The following is an 18,851-nucleotide window of genomic DNA, read 5'->3' as shown; positions in this document are numbered from 1 at the left end:
TGAATCAAAATCATTTGGTGAATGTCCAGCACAGTACTTTCTCCTTTTAAAAGTCATCTCTAATGGTTGCCAAGAATTTTGGAGCATGCATCCACCCGATCGTCTAATTTTGACACTGTTAGATCTAAAACAGAGAGATTTAGCAGTGCCAGCACTTTGGTGCCATGAGCAAAGCCCAATTGCTTAACCGAATTTCTTTTTATTTAAGCATAATGTCAGTGAAAAATGCTAAATAATAATAATAATAAAAAAGGACTTTTTTGGGCACTCCAAGCCTAAAGGACTTTTAAGCCTGGCCTTGGACCTCTTCCCCTCGTACGGATGCTCGTTGCTGCAACCCATCTCGACCACGGAAAGAGCCTAGCTCAAGCTTGTAAGCTAGACCAACCCATCTGAAAACATTTACGCAAGTCACAAAACGATGTTACAGTTTTTCTTTTCATCCTCATGTCTACTGAAGATAGGACTGGTACTGGGCTTTATTGTTAGCCTGGATAGCCCGTACGCTCTGGTCCTGGTCTGGCCACATCCAGGCCCATACAAGCCTGATCCGACCCGTAAATAGTTATACCGAAGGTACCCTAAAGGCTAAAACGACATGGAAAGGGCACGTTTTGATGGATTAATTCAGAGCGCGCCTTTAACCCGCAGGAGAGAACCTCATCGGTCAGGTGCTAAACGCACTTTAAGCTACGAATTTCCTGCCAAAAAAAAAATCCAGAGAAAGAGAGGTAAACAGAATCAGCGATCGCCTCAACATACATAGATCATCATCCCTAATCGGATCCTTGTTGCGTTTCAAGACCCTAGCTCTCAAGAGGTTAGCTTTCAAGATTTCTTTTTCTGTACGCTATTATCATGTTTATTTATAGTAATTCACTTACTCAATTTAAATAAAATCTCAGCGGTTCTTAATTTTCTTTGCTTAAGTTCTTTTGGTTTTCTGGAAAGCATGCAAAAGGAAATGTTGAGCTATTGTATTATTTTATTCATTGAGCCTTGATTGATTTTTTTTTTTTTTGCCTGATATTTGATTTGTTCATGTCGTACACGAGTGTATTTATAAAGTATAATTTACCTACAAATTTAAAAAAAAGAAAGAAATTTAGCGAATATTGATTTTCTTTTTGGTTATTAAAGTTGTGTTGTTTTGGTTTTCAAAACACAGGCAGGAGAAAATAACTGAACTGGTTAAATTCAAGATAATTCATGAGCTTGAGCCCTGATTGATGCCGATTTGTCAAATGTTTGATTGGTTATTGGTTTTTGGATGTGCAGGAGAAATAGAATATAATAACTGATGGAAGGAAATGGTGGTGATGCTGCCAATGTGGTGGCACCTCTTGCGAAGTGGAGAAATGATTTCTCTCGGGCATTCCAGTTCTATCTGGACCGATCCACACCTCACCCGACAGAGAGGTGGCTGGGAACTCTTGCGGTTGCAGCAATTTATGTGTTGCGTGCTTACTTTGTTCAAGGGTTTTACATCATCTCGTATGGTCTTGGAATTTATATCTTGAATTTGTTGATTGGGTTTCTGTCACCCAAGGTTGATCCTGAACTTGAAGTTTCGGATGACGCTTCTTTGCCAACTAAAGGATCGGATGAGTTCAAGCCCTTTATCCGGCGCCTTCCTGAGTTTAAGTTCTGGTAACCAAGAATTTCTTTTGTAACTTGGTAGATGATTTTGCCTGTTTTGGTATGTTAGCTTGTGCTTTGGTGTAATGCCTGAGTAGATTATGCAATTGATTTTCCATGCTCTTTGTACTCCAGCCTGTTTTTGGTGTTTTTGCTTTTACTAGTTTTCACTAAATTTTCTATTTGTCCATGGGCTTTAGTTATCCTATTAAGCAGGAGTCGATTTTTTGCACCTGCATGGGTTTTGGTTACGAGGATTGCTATTGTCAATTTTAATTATTGAAGCATAAGTTATCAGAAATACTGTTTAGACTAAAAAGAGCAAATCTAAAAGTTAAACCTGAGGTGTTGTTTTCATCTGTCGGTGTGGTAGGAAATTTGATAGAAGAATACCCCGTTTTCCATAGAGATTTAGCGCATTGCATTTTGCTGGCTTGTTCATGTCAGCTATAATTTCAGAGGCATGCATTCATGTTTCATGGCGTTGGTTTCCTTAATGCCTCATGATTTCTACACCTGTAATATGCATGCTGTATGAGATAAGAACTTCAAAAGGGTATTAACACATGGTGTGGATGTGGACAATCCGTTTTGCATTTTAGTGGATTGAAACCAGTTTGTTAACAATAAAAACAAGGACTGAGCCAACTTTCAAGCTTGCCGTTTCACACATTGCCAAAATATGTTTGAGGCTATGGATCTGTATTAACATCTTTGTTTGCCAGCCGTTGTTGGCTAAAATTATACTTTGGCATCAGGTTATTTTCAGTCAGTATTTATACTGTTAAGATCTGGCATTAGAAGGGAACTTTATAGGAAAACAGGTTCTGTTAACAAGTTATGCTCTTAGGCTTTCAAAATCACACCGCCTGTGGAACTAGAAACTATTGCTAAGAGGCTCTAAAATAGTTTTTTTTAGAATCCCATTGGCATGGGACAAGCTGAGTGTGCAAGTTGACGAAGAAAGATGACATAGAGCTTTAACAACAGACATCATAGGTTACTTAATAACAAAAGGATAATGTTGTTCGTAGGCTTTAGTGGCTTGTGGGCCTAAATCTTGCAAGTCACGAAGAAGATTCATTTGTCTGCCTAACATCATTACTTCTGACAATGCCCCATTGTAAGGTGTTACAGAATCCACTTCACAATGTGTACTCTGATCATATGTTTATTTTCTAAGAATTCTAGAGACCAAAAATGAGTTGATATTTTGGTTCTGGTTTCAGGTACGCCATCACCAAGGCTTTTTGTGTGGCCTTCCTTATGACCTTCTTCTCTGTATTTGATGTCCCTGTTTTCTGGCCCATATTACTCTGCTATTGGATTGTTCTGTTTGTCCTCACAATGAAGCGCCAAATCATGCACATGATCAAATACAAATATGTTCCATTCAGCAGAGGAAAGCAGGTATGAGCTTTGGAGAGTTTTCTAGTAACCATCCTGCCCCCACCCTCTCTTATTTCACTCTCTTTTATGTTCTCTTTCCGTGATGGTAATTCGATTGGTGGTTTGAAATTCTGGGTGTTTCCTTTTCTTTTCTAGCTAAAATGCAGCAACTCCTTTCCCTATGTTTTTGCAGAGGTATGGCAGGAAGAAGTCTGGTGCAAGCAGCAGTGGCTTGATGAGGGACTAAGCTATGACATGTCCTGCAGCCTTCCAAATTTCGTGCCTTTCTATTTTTACGAAGGTTTGCCTGTCAATTTCAAATGCATAAGCAAAACTAAAACATAGGTGTTGAAAATTTCATTTTGTCTTGTATTTAAGTTGTAGCCACTAGCATGCATTGGATTCACATGTTTTCTACGTTTACTGGAGATGTGCTTTCATACTTTAGAATCCTTCTACTGGTATTCTATTTTTGTAATGAATAAAATTGAGCAGATTATGAGCCACACCACCCTATTTTGTTTACTATTTGAAGGAGTCTAAACTGTCATTTTGTGTAAATTGATGTTTGAGCTGTACATTGATAGAGCAATCCCACTTGTATGATTCTAGACCAATATCGAAGCCTGGTTGGAGTTCAGGTACATACTTCGGATACATATATTTGATTCGTGACTACAGTTTATATCTACGAGTCCAAAATTGTAAAATTTTCAAATTACTACTTCGCACCTCCTTCCTCGCCTGTTCCTTTCACCACTGTTGACCATCCCTTTTGATACCGTGTTTTAAAATTAATTTTTCATAATTAATTTTAGAAGTTTGCAGGAATATCATTTAAAAGTCTACTGTTTGTGATAGTTGATGTTTGGTGAGGTGACTTTTGTGAATGAATTGTATTTGGATTTAGTGTTTATTTATTACTGTTGCACAGGATGATAATTTTTTTTAAGATGAGTATATTTTTGAAACAAGCAATACTAAACAACTCTTAGTGTTTCAGGATCAGCTTCAATTAATTTAAGATTTATAAAAGAGCAGTGGGGTAATGTAATTAGAACTTGTTTGGAATAATTTAAAATGGGTTCAAATTAACATTTTATAAATCCAATAAAAAGCTAGACACGAACCTAACCCAAAGCATAAACAGGGATCGAACCAGTTTAAGGCGTTTTTGGACTCGGATGCATGTCAGCCGAAGGCGAAACCAAGATGGTCCACCAATTTGTCTCTTGTAGCTCATCTTGATTCACGGATCCATCATGTCCTGGTGTTGCTAGGATTTCCCCAATTAATCAGTTTAATTAAATGCGGACAGATTGGAGGTCACATTCGAGGTAAATTTTATGGTACTTGGCGCAATTATTGACATATTATTAATAACCTTTTGTATTTATTAAAAAACAGCCGTAAATAAAAAATAATAAAGAAAACCCATGACAATAAAAAAATAACAAGAATATACTTACCTCGCCTACTCTTTATTTTTTGACATTTACAAGCTATTCCTAGATTTCCAAGTAACATTCCTTGCTGTTTGGAATTAAATGAACATCTATGGATTAAAGTTTCCTCAGCGGATCACCCATGAAGCAGCGAAGAGCCACAGCCAACACGAAGGAAAGAGGTTACTCGTGATTTTTTATAATAGAATATTTCAAGCAATAATCATTCTCAAGCATCACCTGGCTGCTCCATGGCTACACGGCTACAATGAATGAGAGGGCGTGAGCCGTGAGGTACAGAAGCAGGCTTGAGCACGTATTGTATTGACCAGGGCCATGCCAGGTGGATACGTCTAATCATGTACCAACTGGTATAACAACTCTCCAACAACTGAATAACAACAATAATCTCAAATATGTTTTTTGATGCTACTTGACTTCAACATCTAAAGACAAAAACATATAAAAAACTGTACTACTGCTTCGATTAATTTTATAATGACTAGTTTCTCAAACATGGCCAGCTAATTGAAGGCACGAAAACTCTCCCTCTGTGCTTAGAATAAAACTCTCAGATAGAATTGAACTGTGCCCCTTTTCATTCCCTGCAAATGAGTGGGAGGATTTTTCTGGTGATTTTCTTCTTCTGGGCTCTCCTCGCAATTGTCACCCCCACACTTGTTCTCTTGTCAGAGTCTTCAAAGCCATACTTGGATGATGGTAAGAGTTGTTTGCCATGTACATGTTAGGTGAGTTGTTGAGCTTCATTTCTTTAATTGTAGGACTGATAGTAGTTTGCGTGCTTCTGCTTGAAATGTTGCAGTTGAGAAGAGTGAAGGATTGCTGAAGCTTAGGAGAATGATGGGAAACTTGGAGAAACAACCAAGAGTACAAGAAATAGCCCTGGCACCAATTTTGCAGGCGCCGGCACCAGCTCCAGACCCGGAGCCAGATTCTGGAATCCGAGAGGCTATTTTGACAAGGGTTCTTAAGAATGGATGAGGCCGGTTATTTCCACCAGACTTGTTCTCATGGCTATGGAGGTTTGATTTCAGATTCTTTGGTTATTTAAACAAACTCCTTTGAGGCTCTAATCTTATTCGATTGTCATCGAAAGAATTGAGTGTAAAAGTTGAAGGCGGAACTTGTAGATATATATAATATAATATATACCTGTGCCATAGAAGCAATTGCATCAGAAATTTTCCATGTGCTGTAAATCCAGTTTTATAAAAGAATAAAAAGAGTGGCAGAAATTATTCATATCGTAGACAAATTTTCATTTGGTCATCCAGAGGCGACAGCTTTCTTAGAGAACGGAACAAAAGGCAGTCTCTTCAAAATTTGGTAATAATGTAGAACAATAGAATTTCTATTGATGATTCATAGTTTCTTGTATGGAAGCTGTCTAAATAGGTAGAGGAGCTGAATGCGGCAATGTCTGACAGTCTAACCTTTCTTTTCCTCCCCCACTTCTTTTAACTCAAATGACACTATTACTACCTCTAGAGGCAGGAACTAGAAAGCGTTTTGGGTGATCAGTAGAGCGATATGATGTCTGAGGATGAAGAAATTTCCTTTGATGTTCTTTTTTTCACAAGCAACCTAGCAAATTATGCCCATCCAACAGCACATGACAAATCAATCCCACAATGTTGTGGATCCTTCCTTTGTTATAGATAGGTAGATATCAGAATTGCTTTAAGTTTTGGCCGTTTGGCCCTCAATGGACCTCTCATGAAAATCATAGAAAGCAAACCCATTTGGGATGTGATGGGGACCAGCCCTCCTTCTAGCGTATTGCTGGTTTAAGCTAGAGAAAGAAGGGGAAAAGATTTTTGTTTATATTAATCATATATCTTTTCCATCAATAGATACAAACCATGGCATTTAACCAGACCAGAGCAACATTTTTCAAGGTTACACTGAAAAGATAACTCATTGACTAGGACAGACACTCATCTGCAAGATACATCCAGATTTCTAACTATTCGACTGTTTATTTCATTGATAACCGGAGAGCAGGAGATGTCAATGCCTCAGACAAACTGATCGAGGTACTCTTCCACGGTGGTATATTTGACATCTGGATACAACTCAGAGGCCTCAGCCCCCCATGCTGGATCAATGTCAAAGTTGGTCATGTCACCGTTGACGAAGGTTGAGTGGTTGATTGACAGAACAATATTAATCGGAATCGGAGACTCTGCAAAAATCAAGAAATGGATTAAAAATCAGATAAAAATCACACCAACATGGTTTCGTCGTTGGCATTCTGATTTATAGAGGAGAGTCTCAATGACCTTGGATGTCCTTCAGAAGTTTCTCTTCAGGAACATAGGTTTTTTCGAGGGTTTTGCCAATCTTTCTCTCCCACAGGGCAACAAGCTCATTGAAAGAGTAAATGTTCTTAGGAGGCTTGATTAGGACAGTCTTGTTCAATGTTCTAGGATCATCCACTGCTTTGATGGTGTAGGTTCCAATATCATCTTCCTTATTGAAAACAGCTGTTGGAGCAAAATAAATGTCAGAACCATGAGGCTAATTCGTTTCCCACCTCGTATTTCACAGAGAGAGTTAACAACAGCACATTGTTTATTACCCTTGGCATTGCCATCTCCTAAGATAGTGATTTTGTCTCTAGGAGGAGCAGTGAGTCCAAACTGTGCCAACGTCGGGACATAATATGCAGCAAAGCAGTTGGAAGGCACATAGGTGTAGGGGATCCCGGCAGCCTCAATGGCACGCCGGATCTGAGCCTTCATTGCGAATGCAGTTTTTGCAGGCTCTACAGCATTGACATGATCCACATCCAATCCAAATTCCGAAGGGAAAAATCTCTATACACAATACACGCGAGGATTTCACTGTTATTGTTATTAAAAATAAAAATACCATGTCCCATGGATGATCTTCCAGACAAATTGATAAAAACAACAAGAGAAATAAAATAGTCTCCAAGATTACAGTATTTAGTGATTTTAGTTTTTTCTTTGCCAAATGGCCCCCAAACTGTGTAGGTAATCTCCATTTTGCCAACATACGAATTTTTATATCAATTTTATCCCCGTTTAGAAATTCTTAATTAAATCTTTTCATTGATATTTCATTTTTAATTTGTAATAAATGACCTTTTGTATTAGAAATAATCTTTTATTTTGATAAATTCTAATAGAAGGCCCCGATTGTAAAATTAATTTTTTTGGGCTTTTACAATGATTTGTTGGGGGCAAAATTGACAGTAGCACAATCATTAAGGACCTTTTTGAGGCTTGGTCTTTCATCTGTAGAAGTAGCTACTGAAGAACAGAGTTAAGCTCACTTGATTTACCCTTCACGCAAATATTTCAATGTCACGGCTCTAAGGTTAAATTTAATGGGATAACTTGATCAGAAACAGAAAGTAAAATATGATCATGGACCAACCTTAACATTGCCAGCTTCTTTAATGGCAGCAATGATCTTGGTTTGATCTGCTATTTGCATGTTCCCGATTGCTGATATCACCACATCCACCTGCTTAATTACCTTGACCAAATTGCCATGGCCGTAGATATCTCCCTGCAAATGCCCCACAGAGTGAATACATTTCTTTTTCTGCAAAGAACCAAGAAAACAACAGCAGAAAAACATGGCAGAAGAAGTTTATATGCGCAGTTACGTACATATATCAAAGTGACGCCTAAGTTCTTGAAATTCTCGACAAGTTTTCCTTTGACAGGATCAGAGACTGTGCTCTCTCTAACCAAAGCGAAAGTGGGGTGACCGGCCTTGGCGCTTGCCTCCACGATGAATTTTCCTATGTAACCAGTACCTCCAATGATCAAGATCTTGCTTTTGTCAGCCATTGTTGTGAAATTGTTTCGGAAAGAAACCAAGAAAGTCTTAACAAGGAGAAGAGAGCAACGTTGTTATGGAGATGTGAACCAGTGCGAGCACAATTTATAGACAAAACTGAAGGATAGTTGGAAGTCACAGGGCTAAAAACCGAAGAGGAGGGCATGGGCCATTTGATTGATCCCTTCGTCCTACAATTACACGTAACATTTCCTCCTCGTAAGAGACGTGTAAAAGTATAAAATATATCACAACATTTAAAAAATATAAAATAAATTAATTTAAAATTCAAATTTTTTTATATATTTTTAAATTACATATTAAAAGTTACTTTTTAAAATAAAAATATATTATTTTAATATATTTTTAAATAAAAAATATTTTTAAAAAAAATCATTAACAAGCTTACAAAAACACCCCCCGTAATCCTTGACCAGTGCAAAATTTTCTCTAATGTGATTCTTCAACCACTTGTTGAACTGGTAAACGTCATCGTCGACAGGATTTTCCAAACACACGGATGCTACAGTAATTGATTCACCTGTATTGTCCCAAAAAAACACACAAGCCATTAATTCTGTTAAAAAAAAAACAGAGGAAAACATCGTCGCTTGATGTTGAGATAGTGAAGGTCGATGGTTCCCTTTCTTCACTGGATTTGGGCTTATCTACACTCCGTTTACTTCGAAGTTTAACATGAGATTGAAACAAAATTTTGATTTTGGTCGAGATTTTTAGAGATAATTTCGAAATTGAGGATTTTTAGAGAGAGAGAGAGAGAGAGATCACTGTACTAGAATTTGGAGGCATGACTCGGAGGAACTTTCAGACAAAGCAGGATAAGCAAAGGTTCAATCAACTTGTACTGAATCTTTTCATGGATTTGTTTTAAAGAAGAATTTAGGGATAAATTTGTGTTCGTTACAGATGAGTATCCGTTTGGATTTTTTAGTTCACGTAATTTTATTCTTTTTTTTATTATTATTATTAATATGAATATCTAGAAGAGTTTATATATTTTAATTAATTTTTTATAGATTCTAAAATTAACGAGTAAAAAAATTTCTAATAACCCCAAACTTTATTACCTCTAGAAAATAAGCTAGCTAAACCTCTCTCCATGGAATATTATCTTGTTTCAGCAGGAGTAGTTGAGGTTTGATATAGATCTTTGGATTTGTGGGTGTAATAAATGGATGGTCCAGATTTATTGGGATTGTGTGATTGATTTTATCATGTTCTTCCAGCTCAGCCGATGGAGGAGGAGGAGAAAAACAAAGGCGGCATTCTTAGGATAAAAAGTTGCAGTTCAACTTGTGTAATATAATAAATTTTTTAGGATAAAAAAATTAATGAAAAGACAAATTAGATATAGTTTACATAAACTCAAGGACAGCATTAGCTAATTTTATGATATAACGACAGAGGGGTTGAAAATTGAAATATTATGGATTAATTAATTTTGGGAAGACCGAGTTTGAAGGTTACCGTCATGATTGTTATGCGATAATTACGTGCTTGAAACTTCAAAGAAAATGATGGAGAAAAAGGGCTTGCCGTGTTCGTCCGCATGGATATAAAGTATGTTTGTTATAGTGTTACCAAATTTATTTTTTTTGAGTTTTTTATTTTAAAATATATTAAAATAATTTTTTATTTTTAAAATTTATTTGTAATATAAACACGTTAAAAACAATTTAAAAACATAAAAAAAATATTTTTTTATTTTAATTTCTTAAAAAAAAAAATGATACCACTACAAAAACAAGCACTCTCCATACACTAATGTTTACATACAACCAAGTCTATAAGACTAAGCTATTATTTTATTTATCAACAATTATCAGTGTTATTAAATTTTAGATCGATAATAACTTGTATATTCATAACTTGACTTGAGTCGAGTTTTAAATTAAATTAGATGATAGTTAACTCAATCAAACTCGATCAATTTTAAAGATCAATTCATGACATGGTCAAGATTTAATCTATTTTTTTATATAAAAAAATAATACCATTTTATTTATTTAAAAAAATCTTGAAACAATATCATGTGTATTAAATGTTAAAATTATAAATATTATACATATATACGTGTTTTATGTTAGTATTAAGATATTTATATATATTTCATACTGTATAACAAAATCTAAATATTTTACAAATATATTCATATAATGTAAATATATATTTCTAGTTAATTTTTATAGGAGTTTCAAATCGAATTTAACAATATTTATATCTTATTCATTATCTATTTAAAAGATTTAAAAATAAAATCTATTCATTAAGGCCATTTGATATCTACATGTCTATATTAAATTTTCATCACTATTGCTATTCCATATAGTAAAATTAGGAATTCCAATTGGTCCTCAATTATTTTTACAATTAATTTCATTATTTAAAACTGAGCACACGAAAACCCAATTCAAATAGAGACAGTTTAACCAAAGAAAGAAAGATATATATTTTTGCATTCCACGTGTGAACATGACATGGAGGTTACAGTGACGCGAGGAATAATTTCAAAAGATTTTAGCGATAGATAATATTTTTTTTCTTATTTTCTTTATTTTTTTAGGTTTAGATCCTGAGCTAACATCCAATTTTTATTTTTGTTTAATCAACCATGCTGACGTGGTGGCGTGTCTTTAAAATTTTCAAATAAATAATTAGTTTTCATAAACGTATAAACTAAAGCGAGAGTACTTTTGATATCAAGTCCCGTGATTAAATTGATTTTTTTTTTAATTTTAAATTAATTTATTTTAAAATTTTTTATGTATTAATATTAAAAAAAATTAAAAAAATTATTTTAATATATTTTTAAATAAAAATACATTAAAAAAAAACTTCTCAAATGTACTCTTAAAAGTGATTTAAGAGATTATAAAATGATAGATACGTATAAAAAAAAAAGAGATTTTTTTTTTTTAGCTAATATACTCTTAAAATCTTCTCAAATGTACTCTTAAAAGTCTTTTTTTTTTTTTTTTTTGAAGTTTAACTCTTTTTTTTCTTGGTTTTTTTTTAGCTAGTTAGCATTAATTTGTTTGATAATTAAAATAAATTTGGATATAATTTTTTTTTTATCAGTTTATTTATTGTTATTGATTTTTTTATAAATATTTAAAATTTTAATTTAACCAATAATCTGGGCTTAAATTGTTTGGGCTTGAATTGTTTGTTAACTTATTATTTCTCCTACATTGAAAAAAATGTTATTCGGTTACTGCGCGCTGGCAGCATATCTGGTGTAAGCTAAAGGAAAGACATAGGCCCATTCAAACCCTTCATAGTTAGCCCAAAATATGGGGCTCCGGGGCTCCATTTCTTTTGTTAACTTGGGCTCCATGAGGCCCAATCCCTCTTTGTAACTGATATGAATTGAACAATGTTTGTTTCATGATTACTTTTTTTTTTTTTTTTTGTTATTTCTTTTCATAATTATATAACCGATCCTCAAAGCCTACTAAACATCTCTAAGCATAAGATTGATGTTTGGTTATCGTGATGCAATGCGTTTTATTAAAATATTTTTGAATTAAAAATACTCAAACAATATTTTAATTTCTTAATATCAGTACGAAAAATCACAAAAAAATATCTTGAAAACAGTATCCAAAAGTAGATACGAAGAACACCAGATAATACAAGTCAATTATCTTGCATGTCCAGCTATTTTACACTCTTAACATGTACAGATCAGATGGGAAAGGAACACACAAACACACACACACACTAGAAAATCCACTCATCACAGTCCACTCCATATGAACACTATCTTACCACAGTGGTACCCTAGCTAGAAGAAAGGCCATCACTGCGCATTGATTTCAGTATTGGATTTTGAGGTGGCGAGACTAGCAACGTGAAACTGCGGTGTGTAATTGCTAGAAGAACGTTCCAGAACTGGCGGCTCATTTAGGAATGCCCAGTTGCTACTTGCCCACCTGCAATAACCAGCTAATTAGATTAAAACATGCCCGGATTTGAACTTGTTGCTGTAATGGGTTTGTTGCTGAGGCTTTAGCTTAATTAATTACCAGCCATTTTTCTTGATAAGTTGCTCCAAACTTGCTTGATGATCATTCTCCGTGTCCATGAACACCTCCTTGGTAGTGGCTGCAGGTAAGGAGCTTGATCTCTGAAACTCTATTCCATGATCCTCGTCCGCGCCATCCTGTCCCATACATGGCATGATCATGGTGATTATTAATTAAGGAGCTTGTTCTCTGAAACTCTATTCCATGCAAAAGGAAATAATTAAGGAGCTTATTTAATCATGTGAAGTGATTTTGTTATAGAGATTAATGAGACCTGACTGCTACTGGATAGACTGGAAATAGCTTTGAGATGATCCTCTTCTGTTCTCTTCTTTAATCTCCAGTAAGCATCGATCTCTCCTCTAGTAAGTGACCGATTCCTCCTGTACTTCACTGGATTTTTCACCCATCAGAAACCACACAGATCACACAAACCAAATTAACACCAGACGAAGAAAAACAAAAATGAAAGCTGCATGTGTGTCATAGGAAAAAATAGACAACCATGATTGCCAAGATTATTTACTTGATCTAGGATCAGGGACAGGTGAGTCCCAACCAGCCATCAAAGATCCCATTTTCTCAAATGCTTTCAATCGCCTGAATCAAAGCACTTAGCATGAGTGAATGTCTTTTAGCCTTTTATTATTGCTGATGTGTGCGGGGTCTCCGTTCTCATCCTTTTCTTGTTCCTATCCTTTGCCAATATTTGTTTACTGTCCGTTCGTACGTAGGAAAATAGGTTTTTTTTTTTAAGTAATTTACTTACTAAATTAAACAAATGGGTCTCCAGCGCAGAGTTAGATAAGATTGTTAAAAACATTTACTTTTTTTACATTTCATAAAAAAAAATATAATATAAACTTAGATTGTAAAATTAGATTGGAATGTAAAATCATAAAATTCTAAGTAATTTTTTTAATTAATTATACATTGACAATTTCAACTAAAAAATTAAATTACATTAAAATCTGATAAAAAGAATCAATAATATTATAATCGATGAATGATTTAAATAAAATAAAAAATTGATAATATAAATCAATAAATTAATGACATGGAATAAATAAAAAATTCTTAATATAAAAAAATACTTGAATGGTAGAAAGTATATATGAATCCAATGGTGATAATTTGGTTGTTTATCACAATAAGTCTTAATGGACCCATTTTGGGTTACAAACTAATAAGCCTGAAACTAATAATTAAATAACATAAATTTAATAATGAATGAACCCTAAACAATGTTAATGTGCTAGGAAAAAAAAACTTCAAATTCAAAAAAAAATATTCAAAATAAAATAAAATAATAAAAAAGTCTTCGTTAAAATTCCTCCATATGGAGTCCACCCGAATCTCCAATTTTTGCATATTTTGGTACAGATTTGAATCTGATTTCAAACATGTTGTTCTCTCTTGTCTGGACTAGGTTTATGATATATGGTTGGAGAAAAGCTTCACTTGTCTAGTTTCAACCCAACTTTAATCGCAACAAAATTCAACTGGTAGCTCCATAAATGTCCCAAATAATACGAAGGTTTTAGCATTTGACATATTTTACAAGATTCGTTTAACTAACTTTGACTTTCTGAAAATATTATATTTCCCAACTCCATTTGACCTGAAAATTTATCACAATAAATTTTCATGTGTCTAATATTTTTCCTGTAAAATTTTAGCTATATCCAATGTACAATTTGAAAAATATGGTCAATCTCGCAAAACTAGATCAATAGATATTTTAAGGTAAAATTTGAATCTGAGGATTGGTTCATATTATAAATTTAGTAAAGTTCATAAAATAAGACCGAGGCTACTAATTTTACAACTTAAATATAATTTTATTAATTTTTAAATTTTAATTTAATTTTACACATTAAATATCTTCATTCATAAAATTATATTATCAAATTAACTCACGATTTTTAACATAAATGAATGTATACAGAGGAGGCGAGCCTCTCGACTTCATTATTAACGAGGTTGATGCTAAAGTGGGCTGCATGATTGTGATAAGCTCCAACAACTTTTGTCCATGAATGTTCGAGCCACTGCCCACAGATTCATAAATATACAAAAGGCAACACAGGCAGGATTCAACGATGATGGAAATGTAAAGACTTTTTCGTTTCTGCACTGTTATCGCCACTTAGCTTGCAGCAATTTGCCCGTGACTTGTCTATATCGCTCCCCCGAAATGGATTGATGTCGCAAAAAGTATCTTTGCCCTTCTATTTCGACTTTCGTCTATTGGGCCAGGAGGAGGCGATGCTCATACAGACCATGTAATAAATGAATCGGACTGAGCCGAGAGTCACAGCCCATCTCGAACCCCTGCCAGCCACTTTCGAGTTTCAAGCAATCGGACTGGATCGAGTATCGTCTTCTATAGGTCATTTAATGGTATGTGCTGGGGAACCTTCAGGGTTAAGCTCGGAGTGGGCTTGCACTTTTTACCAAGCTTTTCGGGTTAAAATATGGTTCTGCTCAGTGTAAATCTTAGATGGCACCTTTCATCCTGTACTATAAAATTATATTAATATAATTTTATCACGGTTAATTCGTGCTTGTGCAAGCTAAGTCGATGGTTATAAAACTTGACTCGGATCAGTAAATTTAACTCAATAACTTGTTAACTTGAAAAAAATCATAACTTGAGTTAACTTAACTGTCAATTCGGATCATAAACTAGACCGAGACTCTCGAGTTGGTTTCTATAATTATGGTTTTAAATATGGACCGGTGGAATTTACGACGAAAACAGAAATGTTCGAGTCTGGGGATTGATGGCGAAAGTCCCTTTTAAATGACTTTGTCGACTCGCACTCTTCTTTTAAAACACCCACGAGGAGGATTTCTGCTTGCTTGGGGTCAAGTAATGGACTGCTGATCATCTACTGAAATTGGAGAATCTAGGATGGATGATAGTGACCTTAATTCAGTTTTCTTTTAATCTCTCAAAAAAAGAAAAGTTTCTTTTAACGGGCATAGACAGCTTTCTTTATGCGATATTAAATTTATTTTCAATTGAATTGCTGGTATCCACACTTTTCGATACAGAGGGCTGGAGAGGGAAGGAGATGAGAAGATGGAAAAGGTAAAAGGAGAACAACTTTTGAGCATGAGACCAAGACACAGAAAAGTTCTGAAAACGAAACGATAAAGGCCTAATTCTCTTTTTTCTTCGCTTCTCAACCACAGAAAACTCAAAATGAACAACAGCTGGTTTGCTTTCTAGCTAGATTCCAGGTCTGCATGGCTGTTATTATCGCTATTTTCACGAGCACTCGAAAGCGCCTGAATTCTGAGCATCATGCATCTTTGCCACAACTTGAAGGTTGTCACTTGTTTTTGCCACAGCTTGAAGGTTGTCCCTTTGGGCCATCATAAAAAGGGACAGAGAGAACAGGTAATTAGTGCTTTGATCATGGCTACATGCATGCTTTTCTTTCAAATTTTACTTGTCCTGCAGAATCATTCCTCATTAATTTGAATTTGCATGTGTTTCAAAATATCTTCATCATCGACTTCATCGAAAACTAACCTATTTTTGGTCAATAAAGGAAGGTTGGGCAAAACTAAGCATATATCCATGCATGCCATGCATCAAGCAGCTGGGACTCAATTTTGGCAGAAGACACGTTCCATACCTCGTTCGCTGGCATTGCTCACTCTGGCAATGGCATCAAACTCATCAATCAGACAATCAGAAGAACTGAAATGGATATAGTTTGTGTGGCTCGTGGCTGCCCAGAAATCTTATCCACCTCGAACACGCCAATGGCATTCATGCTTTGGAGCCACCTTCGTCTGTCCCTGTTGGCACATATTACCAGCTGGGAAATTTCCAACCATAACAAGCTCGATGCAACCATCTATTACATGGGGTCAGTTCAATGAATGGAACAAGGGCTCCACGTTTCAATTCTATCAATGATCTAACCTCCTGTCGTTTAAAAGACACAACTAGATGTCTTGGCTCCTTCCATTTGAGCTTGTTCTAAAGAGTGGAGATCGGTGATGATCTTGCCATGTTTCATATAATCTAGAAAAAGTAGTTGCATAACTGAATCAAGCTTGCACTGCCTTTCCCTTCTTGTACAGATGGAAATTGATGTGCTTGATTTGATTTGAGCTTAATATATTTCTCGCAACTCTCTTTTCCAATGGAAAGTTCAAATTAAATAACTTTTTTTTCCATTTTTGAGTCCCCGCTCATGGGCCTCTCTTTCTAAATCTAGAGCGAGTATGATCATGATGCACTTGTAAATTAATTAATACAGGACTTTTGGTTTCTAGTATGATTTAATTCCCATAGCGAAGGCTTTAATTAATATTGTATTTTTACTTGGGTTTATAAAGTGTACTTGTTAAAAGAAAATATTAAATTAATATATTTTTAATAATTTTAATATATTAATGTTAAAAAAAAAAATATTTTAAAATAATTTTTGTGATGTTTTATTAAAATAAAAATACTTTTAAAAAACAGACAACAAGTGATAATTATTCAATTTTATCTGCAAATAAACCTTGTATACAAAACTCAAAATATCTTACCAGACATAAATCATCCCAGAATTGTACTGCTCATGTTCAATTTAATGGGGCAAAATAATTACGTTTGTCTAAGACAAGTACATGCTAAGAGTTGGTAATCTCACTATCCAATATCGTGATGTACAATAATGAGGAATTTTTTGGATTTATATATATTTTAAATACTTTTTAAAATCTTCTTCAAAACATATTCTAGAAAAATGTATTAGTCAAGCCTGCAAACCAATAGCATATAAATTGTAAATTAATTAGGTGAGCTTTTTTTGTGTACCGAATTTCACTTTTTGGATATTAAAAATTACTTTCCTCGTTGTAATCCCAGGCTCCACAAAGAAACACGAGGTCAGATTCGATTTATGTATATTAAGTTGTTTTTGGGTGTCAAAAGTTTTTTTTTTTTTTAAATTTATTTTATTTATTTTAAATTAATATTTTTATATTATTTTGATACGTTGATATCAAAAATAATTTTTAAATAATAAAAAAATATTATTTTAATATATTTTTGAATAAAAAATATTTTAAAAAAACAACCGAAACAACACCCCAAACAGGCTCTAAGATATATATTTTATGAGATATATAATAAGATATTTGGGTTGCTGGTATCAACTTAGATCAGGGAAGATTATTTTTTATCAGGATATAATTAATTTTTACAAATTATATATGTTAAATTAATTATTTTTTTTTACATAGTAAAATTATGAATTTAACCCTTGAAAAAAAAAAGTCTAACAATTAGGGGCATTTAAGTTTTTTAATTTTTTTTTCAAAATAATATAATTATTTTCATGCATTTAAGAATAAAATTAACATAAGATAGTTTTTTTTTTTCATTCTACAATGACCGTATAGTATATTTGAGGGTTACTCAATGTATTTTTATAATTGATACATATTAAATATTATTTGTAAAACCATTATGCATGTATTAATATGCTAACGATTACTGTGTCGGCCACCAAATATGGCCTTCTAGAACGACATTGGTAAGGTCTCAATGCCTTCACTTGATGACATGGCATGCGAACCAAGTGCATCTTTAATTTGACATTGATGACAATTTTTGTTTCTTCTCTTTTTTTTTTTTGTACTCGAATTCAGTGCCAGTTATTCAAAATTTCAAACTAACCCTTCAAATTTTTCTTCCTCCACATTTGACCTATTGTTCTTTTTATTATTATTTTTTTAATATTTTGAATAAGCTATAAAATATAAATATTTTTTCAATTTCAACCCTTTTAATTTTTAAAATTTCAAATTTGATCCTAATTTTTTTATATTATTTTTTTATTTTTTAATAAGCTATAAATTATTATTTTTTTCTTTGTATTTTTTACTATAAAATTATCTCAATTTTATATTTATGGTTCCGAAGTTTGCGAGTTATTCCGATTTTTAACTAAAAAAAATTTGTTATTTTTTTTCTCTTTAATATTAAGTTATTTAATAATTTAAATACACCCTGGTTAGTTCTTTTTACTTTCTTTTTATTTTTTTTTGTCCATTTATTTTTTATCATTATATTTTATAATTATATTATTTAAATATCAATTGAACCAATGATTTTTTTTTCTTTGTATTTTTTTATGTTGAAATTTTTTTACCTGGCTCGCGGCCCTCCCGGCGTATCACAGTACACAGATCTTGTGCGTTCAATGTAAGGAGAATAGATTTCTCAGTCCTGGGTCGTTGTTGACTAAAGAAAATCATGAGGCTGGAGTGGGTTGCACGTGTAATAAGAGTGACTCTTGCTGGTAACCTATCTGACAAGGACTCGCCGGTCAATGATCGTGGGCTCCCCACCTCACATGGGTCAAGACCCCAACAATGCTATCGTCACCAACCACCATTTTTTATTTGGATTTGCTTATTAGGTGCTGTCTGTGTTTAATGTCTTTTCTTTTCTTTTCTTTTCTTTTTTTCTTTT

General features: G+C 33.8%; 3 protein-coding genes and 1 long non-coding RNA gene across 4 annotated transcripts; 2 read left to right on the top strand and 2 right to left on the bottom strand.

Moving 5' to 3' along the window:
- The first annotated feature begins 628 nt into the window (after positions 1–628).
- Positions 629–3,555, top strand: LOC118062132 (protein RER1B). Its single transcript, XM_035075819.2, has 4 exons — positions 629–820; positions 1,279–1,650; positions 2,868–3,048; positions 3,221–3,555. Exons 2-4 carry the CDS (start codon positions 1,301–1,303, stop codon positions 3,272–3,274), a joined length of 585 nt encoding a protein of 194 aa, XP_034931710.1. The 5' UTR covers positions 629–820; positions 1,279–1,300; the 3' UTR covers positions 3,275–3,555.
- Positions 3,556–4,854: 1,299 nt separating this feature from the next.
- LOC140955566 (uncharacterized) lies at positions 4,855–5,735 on the top strand. The gene is made up of 2 exons (XR_012169812.1): positions 4,855–5,192; positions 5,296–5,735. It is a non-coding gene; the product is annotated as an uncharacterized lncRNA (long non-coding RNA).
- A 551-nt stretch (positions 5,736–6,286) lies between these two features.
- LOC118062133 (phenylcoumaran benzylic ether reductase Betv6) lies at positions 6,287–8,397 on the bottom strand. The gene is made up of 5 exons (XM_035075821.2): positions 8,138–8,397; positions 7,899–8,033; positions 7,075–7,312; positions 6,776–6,979; positions 6,287–6,678 (listed from the first exon to the last, which is right to left on the bottom strand). Exons 1-5 carry the CDS (start codon positions 8,318–8,320, stop codon positions 6,512–6,514), a joined length of 927 nt encoding a protein of 308 aa, XP_034931712.1. The 5' UTR covers positions 8,321–8,397; the 3' UTR covers positions 6,287–6,511.
- Positions 8,398–11,918: 3,521 nt separating this feature from the next.
- On the bottom strand, positions 11,919–13,042 carry LOC118062134 (uncharacterized). Its single transcript, XM_035075822.2, has 4 exons — positions 12,885–13,042; positions 12,633–12,751; positions 12,359–12,495; positions 11,919–12,265 (listed from the first exon to the last, which is right to left on the bottom strand). The coding sequence occupies exons 1-4, from the start codon at positions 12,934–12,936 to the stop codon at positions 12,133–12,135; spliced, it is 441 nt and encodes a 146-aa protein (XP_034931713.1). The 5' UTR covers positions 12,937–13,042; the 3' UTR covers positions 11,919–12,132.
- Positions 13,043–18,851: the final 5,809 nt, after the last annotated feature.

The sequence above is a fragment of the Populus alba genome, chromosome 5 (assembly GCF_005239225.2).
Source record: "Populus alba chromosome 5, ASM523922v2, whole genome shotgun sequence".
Taxonomy (NCBI): Eukaryota; Viridiplantae; Streptophyta; class Magnoliopsida; order Malpighiales; family Salicaceae; genus Populus; species Populus alba.
This window is presented reverse-complemented; position numbering and strand designations above follow the sequence as displayed.

Bases quoted from the DNA above. Each gene is read 5' to 3' on its own strand.
- LOC118062134 (XM_035075822.2), bottom strand. From the start codon at position 12,936: ATGGGATCTTTGATGGCTGGTTGGGACTCACCTGTCCCTGATCCTAGA. The intron at 12,496-12,632 runs GTCTCATTAATC...TGTATGGGACAG, and splicing joins GTCTATCCAGTAGCAGTCAG to GATGGCGCGGACGAGGATCA. The intron at 12,266-12,358 runs GTAATTAATTAA...TGGTTATTGCAG, and splicing joins CTTATCAAGAAAAATGGCTG to GTGGGCAAGTAGCAACTGGG.
- LOC118062132 (XM_035075819.2), top strand. From the start codon at position 1,301: ATGGAAGGAAATGGTGGTGATGCTGCCAATGTGGTGGCACCTCTTGCG. The intron at 1,651-2,867 runs GTAACCAAGAAT...TTCTGGTTTCAG, and splicing joins CTTCCTGAGTTTAAGTTCTG to GTACGCCATCACCAAGGCTT. The intron at 3,049-3,220 runs GTATGAGCTTTG...ATGTTTTTGCAG, and splicing joins CATTCAGCAGAGGAAAGCAG to AGGTATGGCAGGAAGAAGTC.
- LOC118062133 (XM_035075821.2), bottom strand. From the start codon at position 8,320: ATGGCTGACAAAAGCAAGATCTTGATCATTGGAGGTACTGGTTACATA. The intron at 8,034-8,137 runs GTACGTAACTGC...GGGCATTTGCAG, and splicing joins TAGGCGTCACTTTGATATAT to GGAGATATCTACGGCCATGG. The intron at 6,679-6,775 runs GTCATTGAGACT...TGATTTTTGCAG, and splicing joins ACTTCTGAAGGACATCCAAG to AGTCTCCGATTCCGATTAAT.